Below are 24418 nucleotides of genomic sequence, written 5' to 3'. Positions count from 1 at the left end.
TTACAAATCGCTATGGTGTTCAGGGTGTAATCTGCCTTTCGCCTGATGTCAGAAACCCCGTGATCATCAAAAGGATAAGCGGTGTTGAAATTAGATGGATTGAAGCTCTTTCTGGTATTCACCTAGAGAGAGGCAAGTTACCCCTCAGAAAGTCACAGTGCTATTAAGTGGACTTCTCAGAAGATAAAGAATGTATGCTTGTGAGGTCGTCGGGCTACTTGTAAATTGTATCATAAGACACCACTGACTTAAAAGAAAAATGTCAGCAGCATGTACTGTGGTTTTTACGTATTTTAGAAAAAACATCTCCATAGGTTTGTGGAGCCTTATGTTTCAAATGCCAGGTATCTTGTAACATTTTATTTCACTATTCATACAATGTGATGGCCTGACATTTATTTGTAGTCTATTAATCATCATAAATGTATGCTCGTCAAATGACATCTCAGAAATTCCACGTTGTGCGAACAGCACTATGGCCGCTTTATTGGTACCAAAACAACATTAAAAATACACCTGATGTAAAAAAACAACAACAAACACACTTGTGAAAACACCTTAAGAAAGAAAATATGATAAAACGTTCACACTTTCACAGACAGTATCAACAATGTGTGTTCGACCAGATAATATCAACAGTGCCAAATATTTTGAAAACAACAGTGGGCGGGAAAGCAAAGCAAAATCAACACATCAGTCACATACAAATATGTTCGCATGTCCATTAAGAGACTTCTTAGCCTCTCTTTGGAGTCATGTCCTTGTCATTAAAACAAATAGTGATTAAAAAAATAAATGCATTTGACTCTGGTCCCGTATGTTTAACTCAACATGATTGAACATGAGTTCAATAAGACTCCTGCATAGACAGATTTTGATAGGACACAAAATAAAATATGCTTGTATAGGTGGTTCTCGTTTAAAAAAATGTTTATTCATAAATCGTCACGTAGCACAAAAAGGCTAAACTAAGCCACTGCTTTTCAAGTCCAAGAAGTGTTACCATTCATACAAATAGATTTCTCATTAGGACATTTCGAGGTCCACAGTCCAAAATCAAACAATTGCATCGAAACCAAAAGTGATAAATTAATAATCCTAGCAGGTAGATAAGATAACACCGGATGGACGGCCACACAAAGTCCAAAATCCAACAGTTGCATCGAAGGGAGCAAAGTGATAAATGATAATCCTAGGAGGTGGATAAGCCTGATGGACGGTGAGAACCAGACATCGGTAAGAAGAATGATGACACAATTTCGGCCACTAAAAAGGAGAAGAAACAGAACTAATATCGTGCTCACACCGCATGACTACAAATGGCAGGACAAGCGCAACGTTTCCCACAAGGCATCCACTCTGAATGAGAAGGACCGTCAAAAAAGACATCTAAACATTGTAAGCATTATTACGCAGCATTCTATCATAGTATAAGAAACCCTCGCCCCAAGAAAGTTTCCAAGAATGAATCAATTAACAAATAATAACCTAACCATAGATAAAAAAAAGAAACATTTTCCCTTCTTCAAGTAGTATGATTTTTTTTTTTTTTATCCTTCACAGAAAGACCTCACTCGTGCGTTTTCTTTAAATATTCAGTGGGGCATTAAACAATGCAATTTCTTTTGCACACAATAATATGGACCACAATTACAACAATAGGCTTACCTTGTCCTTGGAATCCAGGTTAAACCTCTGTTGATTTTCCTATTGAAACATCTCCCTGGAATGCAAGACAGGGACAGATTTTGCAAATCAAGTCCTCAAAATGTTAATCAAACATTATGCTTCGCTCACATTTGACACCTTTGGCAAAAACACACCAGAATTTAGTAGGGAGGTGAATATCAAAAGCGGGTATGGACAATATTGGCCTTATTTCAATGTATCGACGTATATGAGTCTCTGATACAATTATTATTATCCGGAACTAAATGGCATGCATGACTGAGAAAGCATTTTTTCCCCAAGTGAACTTATCAGTCATATAACATTTTAGATAGATTTTTTTTTAAAGAACTGTGTATACGTATATATGGTACACCTAACTAGGGTTAGGGTGTCAAATTTGATCTTCAAACTAGGGTTAGGGTTTTGATGTAGGGTTCCGAACTAGGGTTAGGGTTTCAAAGCAGGGTTAGGGTTTCAAACTAGGGTTCGGGTTTCAAACTAGAGTTAGGGTTTCGAAGGAACGTTTCAAACTAGGCTTAGTGTTTGTGCAAGGTTTCAAACTAGGATTAGGGGTTTGAAGTAGGGTTTCAAACTATTGTTGGTGTTTCAAACTAGGGTTAGGGTTTTGATGTAGACTTTCAAATTAGGGTTAGGGTTTTGAAGTAGGGTTTCGAACTAGAGTAAATGGTAGGGTTTCAAACTAGGGTTGGGGTTTCAAAGTAGGGTTTTAAATTCAAAACGTTCTCAGCTTGTTCAATTTACACTTCAATTTGCAGAAAATCTAACAGACCCATGGATGCAACGACGCATGACTCGGGAAGAGCGAGAATCGAACAGCGCACCCTTTGGGTACTGGTCGACTGCTCTCCCACTGACCCACGGCCACGCCTAACCTGTATTACTTTGAACTTCAATTTATTTTGAACAAAAAGTTTTCAGTTTTATTATTGCACTCTTGCCACTTTATCACTGTTTACAATCCACCCTCTCCATGTACCTGAGAATGATCCATGAGTGGAGGCTTGGCTTCATTGGCCGCATTCTTCCTATTGAGTGCTGGTGAGCTTTTCATCTGACGCAATGATGTGCGGCCCTGGGGACTGTGGGAGCCCAGTGATGATGAGGAGTCCACAACCTCCCCACCGAGGGCCGACAGACAACTGTGCTCCGAGTCACTGAAGAAAACCTTGGCGCTCTCCTCAGATGAATCTTCTGTGTCCACAAAGTAATGAAAGATTAAAAACGCTCTACTTGAAAATACAAAACTATAAAACAAAACATGGACAGATTTGGTATCAACGGAGGAAAATGTTTTGGAAAAAAAAATTATTGATCGGTGTTATTTTGCTAACTCAGAAGTGGTGTATGTCAAACATACTCAGCGGACGATGGTTCGTTTTCCAGCGTTCACAGTCCCGGTGAAGAAGACAATGACGAGCGTTGACCTCATTGTCTAGAACGCCGTCGGGGGCGAGGCCAGCAGCAGGGGGTCCGAGACAGCCAGCGGGGGAGAGCGAGCCGCGGCCCGACGACGACGAAGACGATCGGCTGAGGGTGGTGGAGGTGGAGCCGAATGAGTTGGGGCGAGCGGATTCTAGAACCCTGTGTGAACAACATGCCACAGGGACTGACAACACACAGGCATAGTTGCCATCAATCACTTAAGAAGGAGCTCAGTGACCACAACAGTGTGTTCTGTTGACTTGTGTTTTACTGTTAAACAACAACTTTTTGTTATTTACAATAATTAGTATCTACGAATTTACTGGTTCGGCCAACTTGATGACAAATTCGGATGTACTGTAAGTGACCTCAGAGCTACAGTGAGTTTGACATACCTGATATCAACTTGGTCACCAGAAATATTGAGTTCAAATTCACAAATGTATCATTAAATGAGGCTTGCTAGTTATTTTGGTGAGGCGTTCATTTTAGTCCCAAATACCGCCATCATATTTTCAGATACTGAATTTGTGTAAGGACCAACGTCATGGGCAGCCAAGACAAAAACCTACACTGCCCGGTCGTGACCACAAAAAATGTCCTAGATGCAGACCTCTGCCAGGCAGGATGCCGCTGACGTCTCGGTCACAGATGGCAGCCTCGCTGGGTTGAATGTCCAGGAATGTTTTTTGGCCTAGTCCCATCAACACTCGCTCCTGGAGCCTTTGTTCTGCAACATACAATACAGTCAGCATACTTCAATGCACATATTTGCGGACATGTTATCATGATTCAGTTGATACCTCTACCGTGAGTTGCCTGATCCCAGAGAATCTTCTCCAGGTCAGTGGTCCAGGCTTTTTTCAGCTCCACGCTATTGGCCTTCAAAATGTAAGTGTCCTCGCTCCTCCTCCTGCGGAACCAGATTTCAAAGCTCAGGCCACTCACGCCGGTGTCATGGGTCATCCCGATGTCGCTGGTCTGGGCCAAAGAAAGAATACAAAGGGACGCACGTTCAGACATGATCTCTGCTTAGTGTATTTGTCCAATGCAAAAGCTTCACAGTCAAGTTGTGAGAACAAGAAGGAACTAGGTGGTCCAAACCTTAAAGGACTGTTTGTAGACATAAACTTCATTTCCGATTTCAGTCTTCTTGGTCTTGCTGAAGAGAATGAGATGCTCAAAGAGGAAGATGCGGCGTTGGCATTTCTTCTTCCGAAAGAAAACGGTGAACTCATCCTGCCGGATGAGCTGACCTTGCTCTTTTAAGTTAACCTGTCAGAAAAGAAGAGAAGAAAAGCTAATTGTTGTAAGTGGAGTCTATCAAAAAGAGTGAATGTGTTGAGCGCATGCGGGAGCGCTAAAACCTGCTTTTCTATAGACTATAGTGCCAATTTTCGATCTCCATTTGAGACAACAGTCTTACGTCGCAGTCTTGGATAGCATCCATGGTGAGCAGATCGTTGCCGTGACGCATCTGAAAACGAACCAGGTCAGCGGCAGCCCTGATGTCAGCCCGCTCCCCCTCTCGGACCCTCGGCTCAGGGTCGTGGACAACATCACGTGGCCAGTAGGAGGCGGTCAGAGCCAGCATGTCCTGCAGCAGGAGGCTGTACTTGCTGATCCTCTGGATGGGCCTCAGCAGATAAGAAGACAGATCCATTTTGTCCCCAAGCTCATGCTGCTTCCTCTGTGAAGAAAGATGAAGACTTGAGCGTGGAGGGACTGTGGCATCAACTGTAACATCCATAACAGAGTCAACAAAGGCTAAATGTCTTTGTAGGGATCATTTTCTTTTCTGGGAAGGTAGTATGGAAAGTCTTGAATATTTTCAGGGGGAATATGTAGCTTTTCACAACCCCCCCAGAAAAAATGTCAGTCGTATCTAAAATCACAACAAACTGTATACCTTTGTGGACACATTTGTGTTAAGCGTCACAAGGACTTGAAAATGAAATATTTTTGGTTTTGTTTTGAAAAAGGTCCTGGGTTGTGGTCACATGAGCTATACAATCACTGATGACTAATCAAATGATTTAGTTTCTCATGCTGCTTTGTGTGTATTTTTTTTTGTGGCTTTCTTGTCATGTGTTCTAACCATCCAAATCAAGGAACCAAATCATTTACAAAACAAAACAGATTTTTTTGGGGTGGCTTTCTTGTCATGTGTTCTAACCCTCAAATGAAGGAACCTGATCATTTACCAAACAAAATGGCTGTAATTCAGAAAACATAAAATGACCTTGAAGATGTCGTGGCGATGATGCAGTATCAAGGAGTCCGACTGAGGTTTGTTCTTACTGTAGAGTGCATAAAGGCCAAAACTGTCTCTCTGTGGAGAAAAACAATTTTACATTGTTTACAAATCTAACCAATCCAGCTATCCCAGCTAATAATATAATGTCTATTACGCTTCCTTACATTTTTGAGAAAACAACGAGCCACCATAGCAGGATCCCTGTGGCGGGCCTCGAGCTCTGGCAGGAAGTAGTTGTTGTGGAAATCATGAAGCTTCTGCAGATTCCCAAAAATGATGGCACGCTTGCCCCTGAGGTCCTGGGGAATGTCGAGTCTGTCCAGCAGGGGTACGTAATGAGTCAGGATGTAGCTCAAAGAGCGGACATACTCTCGCTCTGTGAACAGCAGCTCCTCCAGGACATGCTGCAACCTCCTGAGAACATGACGCAAGAAAACATTTCATGCTCTTACCTCTTCCATCTTTATGAATGAACCTTGATGCTGACCATCCTATTGGTATATCAAAGAAGAGGTGACGAAGAAAAATAAAACAAAACAATACCTGTCAAACTTCAATGTAAGCTTGAAGATTAGAAAACAAAATGCCATGTTATTCAAATCCATCCCGAACACCACTGCAACATACTTCATCCACTTACAGAGAATTGTTGGCGCCCTCTTGTGGCCTTTCCAAACAAAATGTTCCTTCACCCTTGCCAGTGGGCAGGCTGGAGTGCTTGCTGAGATAAGCCCCGCTGTCTTCTGCAGCCCCGCGATTGCAGGAGCCCTCTGAGCGGAAGCTTCCGTGGCGAGAAAGCTGAAACTTCTGAGCCTCTTGGAGGATCCGACAAGATGGCTGACCGTGGTGGGAGCAGGAAGACGACGGTCTAATCTGCTCCTTTAGAGGTGTGGAAGACTCGGACACCTCTACCGCTGTCGGGGATGAATCTTGGGACTTGGCTCGCAGGCCTCGTACCCACGGGAACCACTGGCAGCCGACAGCGTGAGACTGTGAGAGAGCGGCGGCATCACGGTCACCTCTTTCCCAGTTCCTCTTAGTCTCTCGTTCCGCTTTCCTCGCTGACCTATTTAGGGAGTAAAAGGAATGCCGACATCTCCAGCAAGACTGAGATGCAAACCCTAAGCCTCTGAACTTTAAAGTAGATGTGATAACCACCAGTTCATGTTTCTGTCATCATAACGGTTACAGCATTGTTTCCTTCATTTCCTCGAATTAAGTGAATGCTTGCGTACCTGTGAGACGATTTTGGTGTGAGCTTCGATCCCCGGCTGTCGCCATTATCACTTGCATCTTGTGCTTTGACGGTCATTTGAAATTCAGCTTCAGTTGTGTTACTCTTGCCCAGAATCGGTCTTCTTTTGACTAAATCCACTGCTCCCGACACAATGTTCTCCCACTCTGGGTGCCGTGGCCCTGCTGTTGACTGTACCACCAGACGACCAGGTGGTGCTGTCTGAGTGCTGGCCACATCCACATAATGATGGCCGCAACACCTACAACAATGTGGCTGACTCTTGAGGACTTTGTCAGCCATATGCTGCATTCTCTCCTGAAGCAACTGCTGGGCCTCCTGGCACCGTAGCCAGGCCGCGTTCCAGACCCTCATTCCCCTGGAGCCCCTCAGTGCACTGGTCTGGGCTCTCACTTCCTGAAAATGTTCTAGGCTGAACCGAAGGAACTTGTTCTGGAAGAGTTGGAGGACAGAGCTGTCGTCGTCTGATGCCAATACGCTTGTGTGGACGTCACACTGGCTGCTGCGTGGTCCCGTGTCTTTGTTTTGATAGGTTTGGTTGACAAGGGCTGTTCTTAGACCACAGGATTGAGTTGGAAGGGTTGTGGTGGCATTTTGGTTCAGATAGTCAATGCATTCAACAGCCAGAGATGTAGCCTGTAAAAAAAAAAAAAAGAAATAACGATGGAACTTTCATTGCTATGCTGAATAAATCAAAATACATCAATAAAGAAAACAGGATTTTTTCCCTTTTCCCTAATTTTGACATACTGATGGCACAATAATATAAAGCACACTTACCTGCTCACAAAAATCACACACTTTGACCATGATCTGCAGTTCCCGACCACATGCCTCCGCTCTACACAGGAAGTGGTCCAGGTCCGATTTGAACGCGCAGACCTGGTTGCTGAACGCCTGTGTCTCTGGGTATGACATTCCAGCCTGCTGGAGGTGCTCAGCCTCTTGCGCTAATGACATGGCATGGTGTCGACGATCCTTGGAGGAGACGGAGAGGTTTCGATATTATGATGGTGTACCTCAAACAGTGGCCAGTGATAAACTGAAGCGAGTAGTAGGAAAGCTCATGCGGCTATCACATTTCATTAAGTTCTGTGATTAATTACCATGCTTAAGGGAGTCGCTGATGGTGTAGGGGTGCACTTGCCTGTCTTGTGTGCCGACACAGTGAGTTTGATTCCCGCATATGACGGTGTGAATGTGTGTGTGACCAAAAAAAATAAAATAATGACCATGCTTAACAGTCACAGACAGCAGACAAGACTCACATTAGCCTCGATAAGAAAAGCAGTGAAGCTGTTGAGGGTCTGCTCCAGTTGGTCTCCAGAGTCCTCCACCGATTCGGCCTCCCGGAGATGACGCTCACCTTCAACATAAAACCACTGTTGCAACTATAGAAAAAGAAAGACATCATTAAAATGACCCATCAATGATCTGCCAAGCCCGGCATCGTAAATATGGCGGGACATACTTGTGTGAAGTGTCCCTCCATCTCTCTGACTTGCAGCAGGTACTTCAGATGTTCCAGACACATGTTAGAGCTCTGTACAAGGATGTGGACCTGCTCCTCTACGTGGTTGTACAGGCTGGTCAGTGAGTCCACCGCATCACTGCATGTAGGACAAAGCCAATCTAGTTTAATCAAAAAAACTGACACTCAAATGAGAATAGGCAGAATAGAAAGTACACAAAATACATTTTGTGCCCACCTTAGAGCTTCACAGTGAGGATATCTGTGGTCGCTTTCCTTCCTCAGCCGCACCAAGATGGCCCCACCCTCTCTTTGTAGGTTAACCAATCGCCTGTCCTCCAGTACATCACGCATCAGAGTCCTTTGGTCCTTCATACACTGCTGCACAGTCTGGAGAAAAAAAGTACACTTGCACGGTGAGACCACGAGATCACGAGAGAGCATGATGAGCACATTTAATGCAAGACGTTGAGATGTGTCATCATCATTTGACTGCAGGCAATACAGTACCTGGACAGAATTGGTTCTCCGAGGCGCTTTTAAATCACTGATTGCCCTCAGCAATAGACTGGATGCGTCATGAAGATCCAACGCGAATGGAAACAGTTTCTAAAAAAGACAAGGAAGTGGTCATTGCGTCACATGATTCAGGACATAAGGTGTCTCCAGACCACCTTCAACAGGAGGCTCGAAAATCATGTCTAGCACTAGCAAATTGGTGGGCGGACACTGATGCCTAAAGCCCGCCCCTGGGGATGGGTGAACATGCCGACTCACCTGGTGAAGCTCCACCCAGTCACAGTGATTGTAGGATAGGGTTCCATCCAGACGGAAAGTCCGTTGGCTCTCCTCCACCATCTTCATCAGGGCTTTCATTGATGTCACCACCTCAGTCTGCGTGATTCAACAAAAGTGAAATCACGACTATTCACATCATGAATTAGCAAGAGACGGACTAACCTTCATGGTGGGGCATCTCTCTGGTCGGGTGCCGCTTTCTTTGTCCACTAGAAGCACCAAAGTGTTCACTGCCTGGGGAGACTGCTCCTGAATACAATCATTCAATATATTTTTTAATGTAAATTATTCAATTGATGAGTAAAATACATTAAAACACAACACTGCAGATGACATTTTAAATTTGAAAGAGAACTGCATTTTTGTGACCAATTCTGTATTTATCCACCATATGCAAAGTTGGGGAGCGAAGACAAAATTCGTGCTCAACTTTTTGTGACCGTCCCACAAATAATTATACACCATGTCAAAAATACCACGCAGGATGTAGTATGATTTGAAAAATAGGAAGTGCTTTGAGGTAACCAGAATCTTGCCCCTGATTTGCTCTCAGAAAAAAAAGACGCACTCCTCCCTAGCAAGAAGCATGTCATTTGGTTTTGATCAAACTTAAGCGGTCAAGTTTGCACTTCAGATGTTTGTGCATTTCTTGCCTGCAATGTCATCAAGGCCTTGTACAGCTGTGGAAGAGGATGCGATTTCCTGGCATCAAAAAGGAGGATCATCCCAACTTGTCGTATTTCTCTCCTTAAGACACACACACACAAAAATGACATCACATTGTACACTCCCAGACTTTGACCTCTTTATTATTGTGAACTTATACTTTCATTTAGCCATATTGGAATGAGGCCAGAAAAAGACACACTCGGATGTCCAAAAACTTCTAAATTAATCAGAATTTAATTTTGTCTAATTGAGTGATTTTCTGCAGGCGCACTGTTAGGTCTCACCTGATGATTGAGTGAAAGTACAGCAACATCTCCAAGATCTCCTGGCTGGTAACATGAGAGCTCCATCCTTGGTGGTCTCCGTAAAGCTCGGCGATCGCCCTACCTGCTCTATCTCTGCCTCCTGCAGGGCTCAAGCAAACAAAAGTTAGGAGTGCATCCCGCCTTTCGATATTATCTCTATGTTCCAGCATCAACATGTTTCGTGGATGGTCAGATGATTGGAGGACTATTAGAACCTGCCTGTGAGTGTTGCTACTCCTTGATAGAGAGGGTGAGCTCTGGGGTCTGGAGATCCCAGAGGAAGGTGGTCCGGTCTGGGATGAGCGGAGGACGGCTGAGGATTCCTCCGAATTTCTGTTGCTGGGATTGAAGAACCGGGTGAGGAGCTTTCTGCGTCTTTACCCGTGGCGGATTTACTTGCCCCATCTGTAAAAGGGTGTAACCATTTTTAATGGATGGTAGAGCCTACTGTGGTTAATATGAAGATGGTGAGTGGTCTACCTGGAATGGCCATCCTCACTTTGCTGATCTTGGGTGAAATCAATCGAAAGGCTGTGCTTTTTTTACATTTGACCACGTGAAGCTGAGGGACATCTGCACAGGTGTCTTCATTTCGGCCCCTCCTGATATTCGGACCGTCGACGAGGACCAACTGGCACTTCTCTGAGGTGTCTACCACTGCAGTGGAAAGGGAAGAACATCTTCCGTCTGATTCCCGTCTGTTCTTCCGTGGTGAAACAGGAGTAGACACAGTTGGACTCAGCCCAGCGAGGATTGGTGTAGCTAGGGGGTCTTCGCAATGTTGGGAACAGGTATTTGATACGCTGTGTTCTTTGGTGGACATCACAGATGCCTTTGAAGGGTCATTGGCGCGCTCCAAAGCTTCTTCATCCCTTGATCTACTTCCATTTTGTAAACCGACAAAGCACTTCTCGTAATGTTCCCGAAAAGGCAAAGTGGTCCTGTAAGTTAGAAGTTCTGGCCTTCTGTCATCCTGTCCTGGGTGGTCAGGCATATAGACAACATGGTTTGTATCTCCGTGTCTCCAAAATGGAGCAGTGTTTTTCTCTCCTGACTCTTCTTTGCAAATGTTTTGGTCATGACATTGAGACAGACCTTTAACAGTCTCCTTTAGTGTCCCATCCTCTTGCACAACACCTAACATGCTAGCTCTGGCCTCTTCATGCTGAACAGCAACAGGATTTCGCAGCGCGGCCTTATAGGACTTCCGATGATGACATCTCAACTCCTGAGTTTCGGAAGATATTTTCCCTTGTCTCCTGGCCATGCATGGGGTACAGGGTTTCTCTGAGACCTGGACAGTTCTCACACACTGAGCAGATGAAGCTTCAGCTGCCATGTTTGCATCTTGTAACGTGTAGTGTGCTTGTGTTTTTGTCGGTAAATGCACGAGTGATTGTTCTTTACGTGGCTTTGGCTTGATTTGTCTTTGTATACATGACTCCGTTTGTGATTTGGGTCGCGTTTGCACCTCCGATTTCTCTTTCTGTGCAGTGCATCCAAAAAGCATTGTTGCCTGTAGAATATCAATATAGTCTTCCTCAGTGGCTATCTGGCCTGAAAAGGGACTTACTTGCTTTGTATTTCTAACCTCAGCCTTATCTTCAACTTTGCACAATGCTAGAGGCTTGCCAACATCCATGGTTGTCTTTAGTTCCGTGCCATTAAAGCGGCTATTCCATGCGTCAGGGGACACCCAGCCAATCGGCTTTGGCTCTGCCTCTGTATCTTTGTCCCTGGCAAGCCTGGATGAGGAAGCGTTGCTAGTATCCACAAGGCAGAGAGACACCGCAATGCCGTGCTTGGCCGGACATATTCTGGTCTCTAGCGAGAGGGACGGCTGGGGGGAAAAAGATGGTAAGAATGAGGTCTGTTGAGTTACACGATAATGTTTAGTAGCAAAGGAAGTGTTAGATGACAGATTGTCAGGTAAATTAGTATGAGGCGTAGCATATGAACGAGGAGGAGAGGCCATGCTACTTTTAGGACTTGGTGGTCGACCCAACTAAGTTAAACTCAGCTGCCGGTTGCCATAGTAACGGGATATCATCCTGCTCAGTCGTATAACGTAAATGAAATTGTATGAAGATTGGGGTCTCCTCGACTGCTTCTTTTTAAACTTCTTCTTCCAGGAGGCTGCAGACCACAAGGCCAGATGATTTCTTCACAGAAAGCTGTCGCTTTGAGGATGAGTACAGCGCCAACAACAGGTTCTAGAAGGAGAAGAGATAGAAAAAATATGAATATTGAAAATATTTATAGCCTGCCAAAATATCCAGTGCTTGCTTACACTGCATTGTGAACCACTGGATCTAACTGCTTGAATGTCATTACATTTTGTTTGTCTACTTCAACGTTATATAATTTAATTTTCTTATTTTAAAAAAAAGACAAATCTATTTTCTGCATTATGTCATATAGTGCGTGGCATGTTTTGCAATATGGTCAATTTTAAGGCTATTAAAAATACAATGTTGAAGCGTGTTTAGGTTTTTGAAGGCTGGTCATTTTCATTGTTTCCAAGAGTGGAGTCAAAATGGATACACTCGTGAAAAGCGTGGCTGGTGGCAGTGATAACTGGATAGTCGAATCAGTTCGTAAAACCAGATTGACATGACAAAATACAATGAATTACAACTTGTAAAGTTCCATCAAAAATGAGCAGGAGTGCCTGGGGCCAGTCACATTCCTCGCGCAGGTCTGTCACCTGTTGAGGGGACAGCTCAGCAAGCTCCAACATTTGGTGCTCGCTGTCAAAAATGGAGACAAACAATCCCAGAAACAGGGTCACTGCTCTCCAGGCTGCCATAAGCCCCTGTTTAGTGTCTCACCTTTCCTTTGACCCCTGAGACACATTTAGAATCAACTTTATTTAGTGTGCAAACGACCTCAAGGTTAATGTATATAAATGTAGTATGTCAAGGCTTGATGAGGAGGTGATTATGAGATGCAAGTGTTGACACATGGCGTGAATGTCATAGCCATTTGTTTTTCTTAGATGTAGCTTTCATGTTACTTCCGATAAAAGACTGAATAAAGCTTGTTACCCTTGTGTTTTGAGATTAAGGCCCCTATTAGAGCAAATCCAATGTGATGGTGTGAAATTTTGCCATGGGGAGGCAGGCTTGAGTGTTTGTAATTTTGAAAAAAAAATATATATATTGTTTCGGCTGACTGCTTTCTGAGATCGGGAAGGTAAAAATCACTCTTAACACACTCCACATGAGGGCTGCATAATATATCCCAAAACTATATCGCGATATTGGCCCATGCAATACGCATATCGCAACCCTCACAGAATTGTCCAAAACGGGAAACGGGATGAAGCAACCTTGCTTATCAACAATTTTGTGCACTTGCAGCCCTCCCCTCATACCACAGAATAGTCGGTCCGCACCATGTAATAAGCCGCACAGTAGATTGTGTGTAACTTTGTTGTTTATTCTGCATCTGCCATTGCATGTTTATTTCCTCCCTCACCATCTCATTACCTTGCATTATCATCTGAGAATATTGTCCACAAACAGGCTCAGCCTGTCTACAGAGCCCCGTGACTCAGTCCTGCCAGGCCCCTCTGGGATAAAATATTGGTCATCATGATGACAGGGAGGAGGATCGCACTTGGAGCAGATATGACCAATGACAACAACAATGGCTACCATGCAGTAGAATTTGTTTTTTCTAACCACAGAACAAAATATTAGACAGGGTCGAATAAAGTCGGAAAAGACAAAAATACAATTTACAATGATGTATTTAAGACGAATATCAGACGATTAATTTGTCTTTGTTTTATTATAAAAATCAGTTGCTGAGTCTTTGTCAAAAGGCTAAACTAAAAAAAAAAAAGGAAAAAAAAATAAAAATGTGATTTTGCGAATCCATGGGTGCCAAAATGAAAGTATGCAGGGTTACTATGTATATTGCCAGTAAAGGGTAATAGTGACTCACTGCCAAATGTTTGTGAACATTAAAATAATCAAATTTTCATTCAGCTTCTACAAATCAATGTCGACGTTCAATATTTGTATCAACTTCTATTGAAGTGGTTCAGCCTGAAAGCAGGCGACAGCTTTCCAATTCCTGCAAGTTCGCATGGCTCAACAAGTATATAGAGTAGCTTGCTTGCAGCTAGCACTCACTCAGCCCCTGAAATGAATGACCACACTCGAATTACTGAAGATAAGATGACCGACCCACTGTGGGAAATGAGGATGGTTTAAATACCTGTGCCTGCTATCATTAAGAAACAAAAATAGTCTTTGCACATTTGGAATTTTATGGCGGTCCCTTTCGACAACTGCAAAGCAATTATTCCTTGACACTTCCTACAGATGACTGGAATAACTGAAAATGAATCTCTGAATTTCACATTTGGAATCATGTGTAAAGAACAGAGTTTTCCGAGAACACAACACGTGATGATGCAAGTATGAAACTTGGTTCTCCCATTTAAAATTTGGAAAATTCTACATGTAGATTGACTTTGCACACTTTGCAATGAATGTCAAACGTCATGTTTGGAAGAAACCAAACACCATTTATCACCGGTTAGTGCCATGCCAACAGCAAAGAATGCACGGTGGTGGTGAGATCACGTTGTGGGGATGGTTTTCAGTGCTAGGAACTGGGAGACTACTCAGGATTGGAGAATGCAGTAATGTACAGAGGGCTCATGGATGAAAACCTACTCGAGAGCGCTCTTTAACACAGACTGGGTCATCTTTCAGCGGGACGAACCAACCAAAGCACACAGCCAGGATATTAAAGGAGTTAGCTTCTGGACAACTCTGATCATGTTCTTGGCTTGGGGAAAAAAAGGCTAACTTGACAACGCAACCATTAAAAAGGGTTGCTGCTTACAAACTACAATTAATCATGTAAAGCCATATTTTTACCCCAGAGAACAAAAATAAAGTGATATCGAATGAATGTAAAGTTGAAATAGGTTAGCTTGGAGAGAAAATGTCCACAAGGGAATCCAAGCACGACATGTACATGATCACAATCAACTAAAGTTAAAGGGCCGCACTTTCATAGACACGTCAACGTGTGCTCAGTGTAAAGACTGGCGTTTTTTCATTTTTTTGCCAGTATAAATCTAGTTTACCGTGTTTCGGAATTTGCCAGCCCGAGCTACGTCTCGTTGGGCGTATCGATTATCAAACGAATAGACAACTATTTCAATACTCAAGCAATTGAGCTATCGTTAAACTTAAAATTGTCTAAATCATCTAATTTCAGCTTCTCAATAGTAATTATTAATTGATTTCTGTAGTCTTTCGTGAAAGTCGACTGATTAGCTTCGGTGTTTAAAACATTTGCAAACACCAGCTTTAACTTTGACCGAAACAATGACCGGACCAGTAAGTGAATCATTTTTGTCTCAAACGGTACACTGGAGCAATCCTTTTTGAATAAGAACTCTCACGACACTAGGGAAAGCACCACAAGTGACAGAGGACCTCAACAATGTCAGAGGAAAATTCAATTGAGCAGTAAACAGATTAGAAGTGACAAGGAAGTTTTCAAATGTCAAGAACGTTAGTTCAAGGTCAAAAACATAATGAATCCCTTCTCTGAATCGTAATCATTTTTGGATATTTTTTTTATGCTGGTGCGCCCTGAGATTTCTGTGTGTCTTGGCTCAATAAAGTTTGAAAAGCACTGCTCTGGACAGTTGTAATTACATTCGACATGGCAAATGAAACTACAAAATTTTGTGGTGAGCGTTTAGCACAACATGCACCGTCTCCACCGCAGTGCAATTTGAAGAGAAAAGCCCTCTTGTATTTAAACTGGGACCAAAGAAGAATGGGTGACTGAAAATAACAAAGAACATAATTGTGAGTAAAATGTGAAGCATCCTCTGTGGTAGAGAATTGAAAATGAGTCGACAAAATTCTATGTCCAATGTGATAGCTAAGTGGGAACACCTCAGATCTGACACATCCCAACACGAGTAAGCAAAATTGAAGAAAAGTATGGAACTTTATTCTTAGACTAGCCATTGCGCCAATAAGCATGCAGAGTCAGACTGCTACAAAAATCACAAAGAATATCTTTCTGAAGAGAAAAAAAATGATGCTTTGTGTGACCTGGTCAGCACAGTTAATTCCCAAACACTGAGGTCGCTCCCAAAGCCGATGATGGGCGGCAAGGACAGCGACGTGTGGATAAATGCACACACTCACATGCAAGGTCCCGCCAAGTCAAAGCTACAGAAGTGCTGGGCGGGTATTTTAAAATTCACTTCCCGGCATAACATCATTCCAGTGAGGCAGTGGCAAACAAATCAGCCTTCTGTGTGAGTTGGCCACACCCTCCCTGCAGCCATAAGGTGGAAGGAACAACACGGAGGAAAAACACACAGTCAAGGAGCACCTTCACATTTTTGATGGTTGTACACTGTAAGGACAAAAATAGAGTGGTAGCTTGATTTATAACCAGTGCCTCAACTTCAAAGTTTCTGGAGTGAAGAGCCATCACTTGAGGGTTTTTTGGGAGGTGGGGGTCAACCCGTGACAGCTAGTCACTATTTTGTCAGGATGTTGAAGCTCCTGTGAGACTCACATGCCTAATGCTCAGCAAGGTGAAGTCACCTTGAGACAAAAGAAAGCGTGCAACACTCAGTCACACTTCATGCATGTTGCAACACAAATGGCAGCCTGTCAAGACGTTATAAATAAAAGACTTGGCAGGGCTACATGGAGGAAGACAATGCCGTTGCACGAAATGACAAGCGTTTTCACGACTTTATCGACACATGCCTCTTCTAAGACAGCATTCTCTTCAGAAATGTTTGATTGATGTGTATGTGACTTATCTGCATCGCATTGTTCAGGCTAGATGTTTACATTATGTGACTGACAAACATTTTGTGGTCATAAAGTATGAAAAAAATAACTTGTATGTCAATAATTGGATCTCTGGAGTGATTGGCCACAACAATAGAGTGAAATTACACAAGAATGTAAATCATTCATCATCAAATAATCTTTTTGGGGGATTTATTTAAAACTGTCTTCACACTGAGCTTCTCTATCCTTGACTTGATATTTAACTGAGCAAAGATTTCCCCCATTTCACTCAACTACTATACTGTCAAAATGAAATGTGTAGATAAGTGTTGGCTAACAGCCTTATCGACATTACCATCTGATAAATGGTGCATAAATATACAGTAAATATCATAAGAGAGTTAGTAAAACTCGTATGAATATTACAAAAAAATCTGCATTACCATGGAGGCCTGAGCAACATTGAGATTGCATGAATTACATGTACATGTTTAACCGTTTTGTTAAAAAAATTAATAACCAATTTAACTGTTGCTGTATATCCTTGTCAATTCTGGAGAAAAAGTAGAATGCTCTTTGTGTGTATTATGTTTAACAATTATACCTTACATCAGTGGTTAATTTCCTTTTACGGTTGTGTCACAGTGTTAAAGAAGCAATCAGAACAATGCACCCACGATGCAACTTACTTATTACTTACAACCAACTTATTTGTCATTGCAGAATTTTCAAAATGAATAAAATATAGTATATATCATAAATTTACACTGGATGATTTCCCCCCCTGGTTTTACAGAAAACAATCAATTATTAAATAAAACTGTTGTACTATAAACAGGTTGATTGTAAAACTAAATTGCCCGTCTGGGTCTAATAAATTTTTTTGATTTTTTTTTTTTTTAAACCATCATTATAACAGGCATTTTTGGGAGTCAAAGAAAAGGATGAACCCCAGCAAAGAAGTGACACTTTCAAAACATGAAAGTTGAAGATCATTTCAAGATCTATCAAGACCTATGAGCTCACAAAATCGCAACTAACAGCAGCAAACTGTCACATTACCATCTTTTGGTCCTCCCGTTGCCATTCCCGCTCTTCATAGCAGCTTCGCTCATTGAGGCACCCCGAACTATCCGAGCTTGAGCGCTGTGACAACTTTCAGCAAATTGTATGTCTCCGCCAAGTCGTCAGCTTGATGAAAAATCTGGATAGAAAGGATAGATCCTTTATGCATCTGAGCACACTCTTTCTGCAGCAGCGTATCGAATGGACGGAAAGTGACAGCGTGACCACGACCAAACATGATGAGTGAGAGAGGTGAGAGAGAGTGAGAAAGGGAGGAGAGACAGAAAGGGAGGGAATGAAGGAAAGAGGGGGGCGGGAGAGCGCTTGTAGCCAATCCAAGGACGTAGATATTTTTCTTTCTCACTGGAACACTTTTGCAGAAGTTTGTAATTTGCATATTTGACCAGGCAAGCATGCTCACCAAAAAGCAGCGCATACAACGTAAATCATTCTCGCCTTTAATGATCAAATGTAACAATAGAATTGCAGTTGAAATTCTTTCACATTTGAACAGCCACTTGTTGCTGGGCAGTAATATTAATATCATAATTTGTATGGCAAAGATGCTTTTTTTCTTAGCAGGCATCATCTTTGTCACAGACGATATTGTAGTTGCAATTTCCCTCAAAGGGCTACTACGACTGGGAAACCTTAAAATGTTATTTATGATTGACCCATTATTCACACACACACACACACAACAACTACAAGTTAAAAACTACTTGCAATATCTCAACATTGTCATTGGTTACACGTAACATTTAGAATTTTTCGTATAGATCTTAGCAAGAATTATAGACGTTAACACAGGTGACTTGCTTTCACGGGCCACATAAAATGATGTGCTAGGGCCAAAAATGAAGTTTTGAATAAGTGAATGAAGTCACAGAAGGAAAAAAAAAGAGTTTAAATAGTAGTTGCACTGCTATTGGGTGGAACGTCATACCAAGCGCAGCTGTTACGAGCCGAACGTCTGATCTTTGTTGGTTTGAACTGACCAGACGGAGACGAAAAAAAGACGCTGACTCGCACTAAAGTCCATTTGAAGAATTCTGTGAACAAGTGTAACCTCAACGTTTAAATGTCAATTGCTTTCACACCTATTGTAGTTAGTTTTCTATCGTCTCAAGTTGCCTAACTCGTTTCAAGGTCAAATTGTTTTCTCACCACATTCACCGCACTGTGGAGTTAGTGTGGTACCAATTTCAGACCGACTGGTTCGGTCTCTCCTTTGATTAGTGTGTTCACAAATTACAGTTCTGTTAAAAGTGATGAGAGGTTGCTCGTATGAAAGCTACATAAAATGTATTCTTAAGAGCCAAGGGCTCATTCTAAGGAGTCAGTGAATAAAATGTTTACATCAGCAAGTCCAAATGCTTAACAACAAAATACTTAAAAGATTCATTTTCTAAGACAACTGTGTGAGCTGCTCTAAGAACATCTCCCAAAGCTTTTTCTCCAAGGCACTGTTTAAAAAGACAAACTATGATTATAATGTTTTCTTCCTCCAAGTTAAATGCAAGCTAAAATGTTGTTCTGTTAATTGGATGTTGGGATTTATTAGCCCTAAAATGACATTACTGCAAATGGATTTGATAATCTGGTAGCTATATATCTGTAGCGCTTTTGATAAACAGCAAAACAAACTATATGCAATGTGATGGAAAGAAAAAAAGGCAGAACTTTTATATGTTTTGTTATTTTTGTTGCTATGGCTTTTGTTGTTGTTCTCTTAGTCCTCTGGTGGCTCTGGTCCTCCTCCGGGCTCTGCTAATGCAATGACTCTTCTGGGTGACATGACAAATATGCAATGGTCACAACGAAGACTGACGTTTATGTGTGTGTGTGTGTGTGTGTGTGTGTGTGTGTGTGTGTGTGTGTGTGTGTGTGTGTGTGTGTGTGTGTGTGTGTGTGTGTGTGTGTGTATCTTGAAGCTGTTGAATCAAGCGGATGCACTAAAGGCCTCTTCGCCCTTGTCCCATTTCTCTACATTCCAATCTAACATTGACAAGTTAACTTTGAGTAAACTCTCTTCTTTGGCTTCATCTTTTATGGAATGAATTGATCAAATATGAACATGGCTTTTCACCAAGCTCCAATGAGAGAAAAACATAAGAAGACTATGCATAGACTTTACACTCAAGCAAAGAAGACTTGCAATATGTCAAAGACCTCCATGTCACCATGCACATACTGTAGATGCTAGAGTTTTCCTTCAATCATCAAAGAGATGGCAAACATTTCTTCAGCTTCTCAGCTAAATTTGAATGCACAGAAGATATTTGAAAGTTGAAGTCATACTCTCCTGCCTTGACCAGTTAATCCTAATCGCTGCAGCAAAAGCAGTGTGTGCGCGTGCGTGTGCGTGTGAGTGAGATCATATTAGCCGTGGTCTGTCATCTTTGGGTCTTCTTCATCTTCGCTCAGACTGTGTGACGATGAGATTAACACAAACCTGCCACTCAGTACATAACATTGTGCATGTTGTAATAATGCACTCTGTCAGAATATGGTGTGTGTGTGTGTGTGTGTGTGTGTGTGTGTGTGTGTGTGTGTGTGTGTGTGTGTGTGTGTGTGTGTGTGTGCACTTTGTAACCTTAATGGAGCAGAGTGCTTCCAAACCGTGCATCCCAGCAAATAATGGATCTGATGAACCCCAGGCTGGGCAGTCTATTTTTAGCTCAAACATCCTCAGAACTTCAAGCTTGCATCTTCAAGCTCTGACTTAGCAGCTCACACCTCATTAGCATTCTGTACGACACTTAGCATAGCTGCAGATAAATTTCCAACAGTGAGCAAGCCTCGGGTCAGCGCAAGGCTACGCGGGAAGTGCTTCTTGTTTACATCTTGAGGACTAAAAGGCATTTTTCTGCTTTTCCTATTAGTCATTAAAGGGGACGTGAACCCCAAAATTTACTTGGTAATAACTTGTTCTGTGCAGCCCAACTAGTGTTCTGATTAATGTTTTGTTTGTTTTGCAACTGTAATGTCATTTTCAGTCCACACCAAGTGGCAAAATGATTCAAATTCAATGTCCCTTTTATGATTGCCCCATCTTTGAGAATACATCTTTTTTGGATGCTAGATGATAACAGATTATGTCTTGCTTTTTTAAAACCTCAGTTTAGCATCTTGTGACAGATATTGCAAATGGAATCAATCAGTTATTACGTCAACACAACAAAAATCTCTCATATTGAGAAGAACAATGAACTGCACTTGGGCCAAAAACTTGGAGAGAAGCATCTCAGGACCCAATGCAATGACAAATCCTATATCATTGCATGGAGACCACAAAACAAGTTCAAAATGGCTACTTAGTCATGCAAACTGCATGCCTAAGTACCACAAAACAATAAAACAACAAAAAACCTAACCACACGGTCCAAAGCATGGAATGGTGGGAAAAAGACTGGATTTTTACAGCAGTCATCTTGACCTTAAAATACTTACACTGCTGTCTTTTCATGTGTTTGTAGATATACTATAATCAAGTGGTCAGCAGACAATAAAAAAAGATTTTCCTTTCTAGTACACAGTACGTGTGTCTCCTCGTTTTTCTTCTCCCACCACTACTGAGGCTGCATTCCAAGCAGCACTGGCAGTACAACCCAGCACCCCTCGAAAGCACACCGTAATGTACGTCCTGTACGAGAAAAAGTTGAACGTCAAGCGTTCCATGACACGGAACAATCTCAGTCTTATCCAGCTTTCCAATGGAGTAAAAACAGTCTTTTAACAGTTTCCTAGAAGTACGAAAGAACTTTAATATCTAAATATAAAAACATTCTTAGTGTTAGCTTTAATGAGCAATGACGAATGCCTGATGTAAAGAAGCATCACGCAACTATTTTTTTTTCTTTCTCAAATGTAAGCTAATGACAGTGAAACATCACTTACTTCACATAACTTGTGGTATATGTTCATTTTCTACGTAGAAAACGCAGCAAATAGGACATTCGTATGTTGATCTTATAAACTGTTTGACCGACTATGACCATAAACCACTTGAATGTAGAATAATTTTAATATTATCTGTATTTTTGCTGTGAAACTAGTTGTTGATTACTTTGCTGATAAATTCTTAATATACTGTAAATACTGCAAAAAAAATAAAAGATGACACAGAAAGTATAGATAAGCAACCATAGTATTTGGAAACTTAAGACAAAATGGATACTGCAGAACCTCACGATTGAGAAATTTGCATGTTCTCCACTATGCTGATGTGTTATTTTTTGATGTGGGTACTTAGGCTTCCTCACCCATTTCAAAAATGTGTGTTAGTTTACTTAATGTGAGTTTCAAACGTTGTTTGTAATTGCCCTGTGACTGACTGGAAATCAGTCCAGGATATACGTACCACGCTTGGGTATGGCTTCAGTACACCCGTGACCCTGGGGGGAATCGGGTCTTTACTGACTTTGATTGTAAGACAGAGAAATGGTCAAATTTGGCCCAATACAAGTCTACCAAGCTTTAGGAGATGAAAGATGAGTGACACACTTGAACTGCAATGACAGCTCGGGGTTAAAGAGATTTGATGGATTGAGCTCGCACAAGGAGTAAAGAAGACCCGTCTGTCTATTTTGGCCACCCAACTGACGCTGTGGAACCTTGTGACCCTGCTGGTCATAAATCATCATGAGATGCGTGGCTCTGTCAGGATCAACCAAGAAAGCTGATGAGATCTTTTAAAAAAATGCATCACTCCTGTAGAGGAATTTGTGTGTGCACGCTCGTGTGTATGCTTAGACAAAACAGAACCAAGGCAAAAATGAAGCAAAAATGGCTGCACAATGTACATATCGAAAGAATAACAGGAACGCAATACTGACATATGCAATATGGGTTCCGCAAGGACATGCAGTGATTTTTTTTATATGATAGTATGTTTACATCTGAGATTGACCAGTCAGATGTAAACTTGCACAACGCTTATCAAGATAAATTACAACTAATTGGCTAAGAATACATTGAAATGGCTTATTTTGCCGCATGAAAAAAATAATTTCATTAGATAGAAAAATGTCACTTCTTTAGGTACATGTTAAATATTGCAATAATATCGATTACGTGATATTCAACAACCATATCGCATATATCCCGTTTTTCCAATATTATATAATGAAAAGTATGTGCTTGCTTCCATCAACACATTTATGGAAGCAGTTTCCATGATAAATCAACATTTCTGACCATTGAACGTAAGAAAGAATGAACTATCTAAGATCATGGCCCTACTGGTCCATGTCTTGAGTAGCACACAAAAAAACGGAATCCTGCCGAAACAGCACAGAGACAGGTGATGCGAATGGAACACAAATAGCAACAGCTTGCTCAAAGCCTTGACGTAAACTTTCAACAACCCAGAGGAGAGCATCAAGAAACCAGCCAGTGAGTGCACCTGCACTGAGAGAATACAAACCAAACACTCTCAACAGCTGGCCAAACAACACACACATAGGGGGAAAAAAACAAACAAAAAAAACACCTCCACCCTCTTATTTATAACCTCACCATTGCGGCCGAGAAGACGCAGACGGACAGTAGCAGCTGCTTCTACCGGTCAGTGAAATGTTCAGGTCACACGGGAGCAGTGAACACTCAAAAGGCTTCAATTACATTATGCTTGTATGATAATAGGAAATGGAATGACATTTGGGTCATGCATATTCATCCACACAAGTGGGGGATTGGAACAGAGCCCTGTCACCAATCGTGAAAATCTGTGACATCCTACATAGGGTTATGACAGATTGCCTAATATTGAATGATGTACATCCACCCGTCCATCTATCCATATCCAGTTATAAACATGTACCGGATCTGATTTTACATTTAGAAGAAACAGAAAATGACACATTTTTCAGATTTAGGATATTAGTACTACAGTAAAACAGCATGATTTACTCAAAGAAAACATCCAAGAAGGACAATACAGTAATCAGTCTCGTAAAAACATGATGTATTAATTCAATTACATTGTATTTGAAGTCTCCCAATACTGTGTATGGTTTGTAAATAACAGTTAACCTGTATATGAGACAGAAAGGGAAACAGCGCCATCTCGCGTTGAAATGTTTAGCCTGCCCTGCGACCCAATACTTGTGTGCACACAGTAACTTTGGCTACAATTAGTAGGTAGGAAGGTACATCGTAAAATCGTTTAGAAATAAAACGCCTTAATTAATTAGAAGCTAATTGACTGAATTGAAGTAGAGTCTTACCTGGTGTTTTGTGGAGATGGTGGAGCTGTACAAAAAGATGCATTGAGGAAGCATCAAGGAAGATTCGATCGTCTTTCTCGACGTTTATTCGGAAACGAGGGAAGAAAGTAGTGGGTGGGGTTGCGGGGTGGTCGCTGGTCCAAGGTCTTGCTGGTCTCCCCCGGTATGTGTAAAACCAAAGTGACGAGAGCGCGCAAAAGGGTACGTGCACAGACTAAATGGCCCTGGAACAATACTGGAAGATAAATATTCTAAGATTTGCATTGCCATGGATATTCTAAACTATTAAACTGTTGGGATTTCCGGTGATATTTCAGGATAAATCTAAAATGCAACCTTAGTTTGATCGTTTATAAACATGAGAATGCCGTCCACATAACTTAATACACTCTAAAGTTTAGAGTCTAAACGTTCTGGCAAAGTGTGGCCAAGTACCACGTGTTGGTTGTATGGT

At 41.9% G+C, this 24418-nt stretch overlaps 1 protein-coding gene across 1 annotated transcript; it reads right to left on the bottom strand.

The window, feature by feature from the left end:
• Positions 1–460: 460 nt before the first annotated feature.
• On the bottom strand, positions 461–24216 carry LOC147061874 (pleckstrin homology domain-containing family G member 4B-like). The gene is made up of 25 exons (XM_085914499.1): positions 23965–24216; positions 17732–17873; positions 10350–12082; positions 10089–10274; positions 9849–9969; positions 9549–9642; positions 9058–9144; positions 8875–8991; positions 8608–8706; positions 8336–8487; positions 8098–8236; positions 7895–8017; positions 7407–7604; positions 6607–7262; positions 6012–6437; positions 5536–5785; positions 5357–5446; positions 4541–4804; positions 4219–4389; positions 3918–4095; positions 3728–3844; positions 3050–3298; positions 2669–2883; positions 1669–1723; positions 461–1266 (listed from the first exon to the last, which is right to left on the bottom strand). The coding sequence occupies exons 3-24, from the start codon at positions 11842–11844 to the stop codon at positions 1688–1690; spliced, it is 5463 nt and encodes a 1820-aa protein (XP_085770625.1). The 5' UTR covers positions 11845–12082; positions 17732–17873; positions 23965–24216; the 3' UTR covers positions 461–1266; positions 1669–1687.
• Positions 24217–24418: the final 202 nt, after the last annotated feature.

The sequence above is a fragment of the Syngnathus leptorhynchus genome, chromosome 1, assembly GCF_054491065.1.
Source record: "Syngnathus leptorhynchus isolate UIUO chromosome 1, UIUO_Slep, whole genome shotgun sequence".
Taxonomy (NCBI): Eukaryota; Metazoa; Chordata; class Actinopteri; order Syngnathiformes; family Syngnathidae; genus Syngnathus; species Syngnathus leptorhynchus.
The sequence above is the reverse complement of the archived record's forward strand: the minus strand, read 5'-3'. Positions and strand labels throughout refer to the sequence as shown.

Coding starts and splice junctions, on each gene's coding strand:
- LOC147061874 (XM_085914499.1), bottom strand. CDS start 11,844: ATGGCCTCTCCTCCTCGTTCATATGCTACGCCTCATACTAATTTACCT. Junction 8,707..8,874: donor ACTGGGTGGAGCTTCACCAG/GTGAGTCGGCAT, acceptor TGTCTTTTTTAG/AAACTGTTTCCATTCGCGTT. Junction 4,805..5,356: donor ATCGCCACGACATCTTCAAG/GTCATTTTATGT, acceptor CTTTCTTCACAG/AGGAAGCAGCATGAGCTTGG.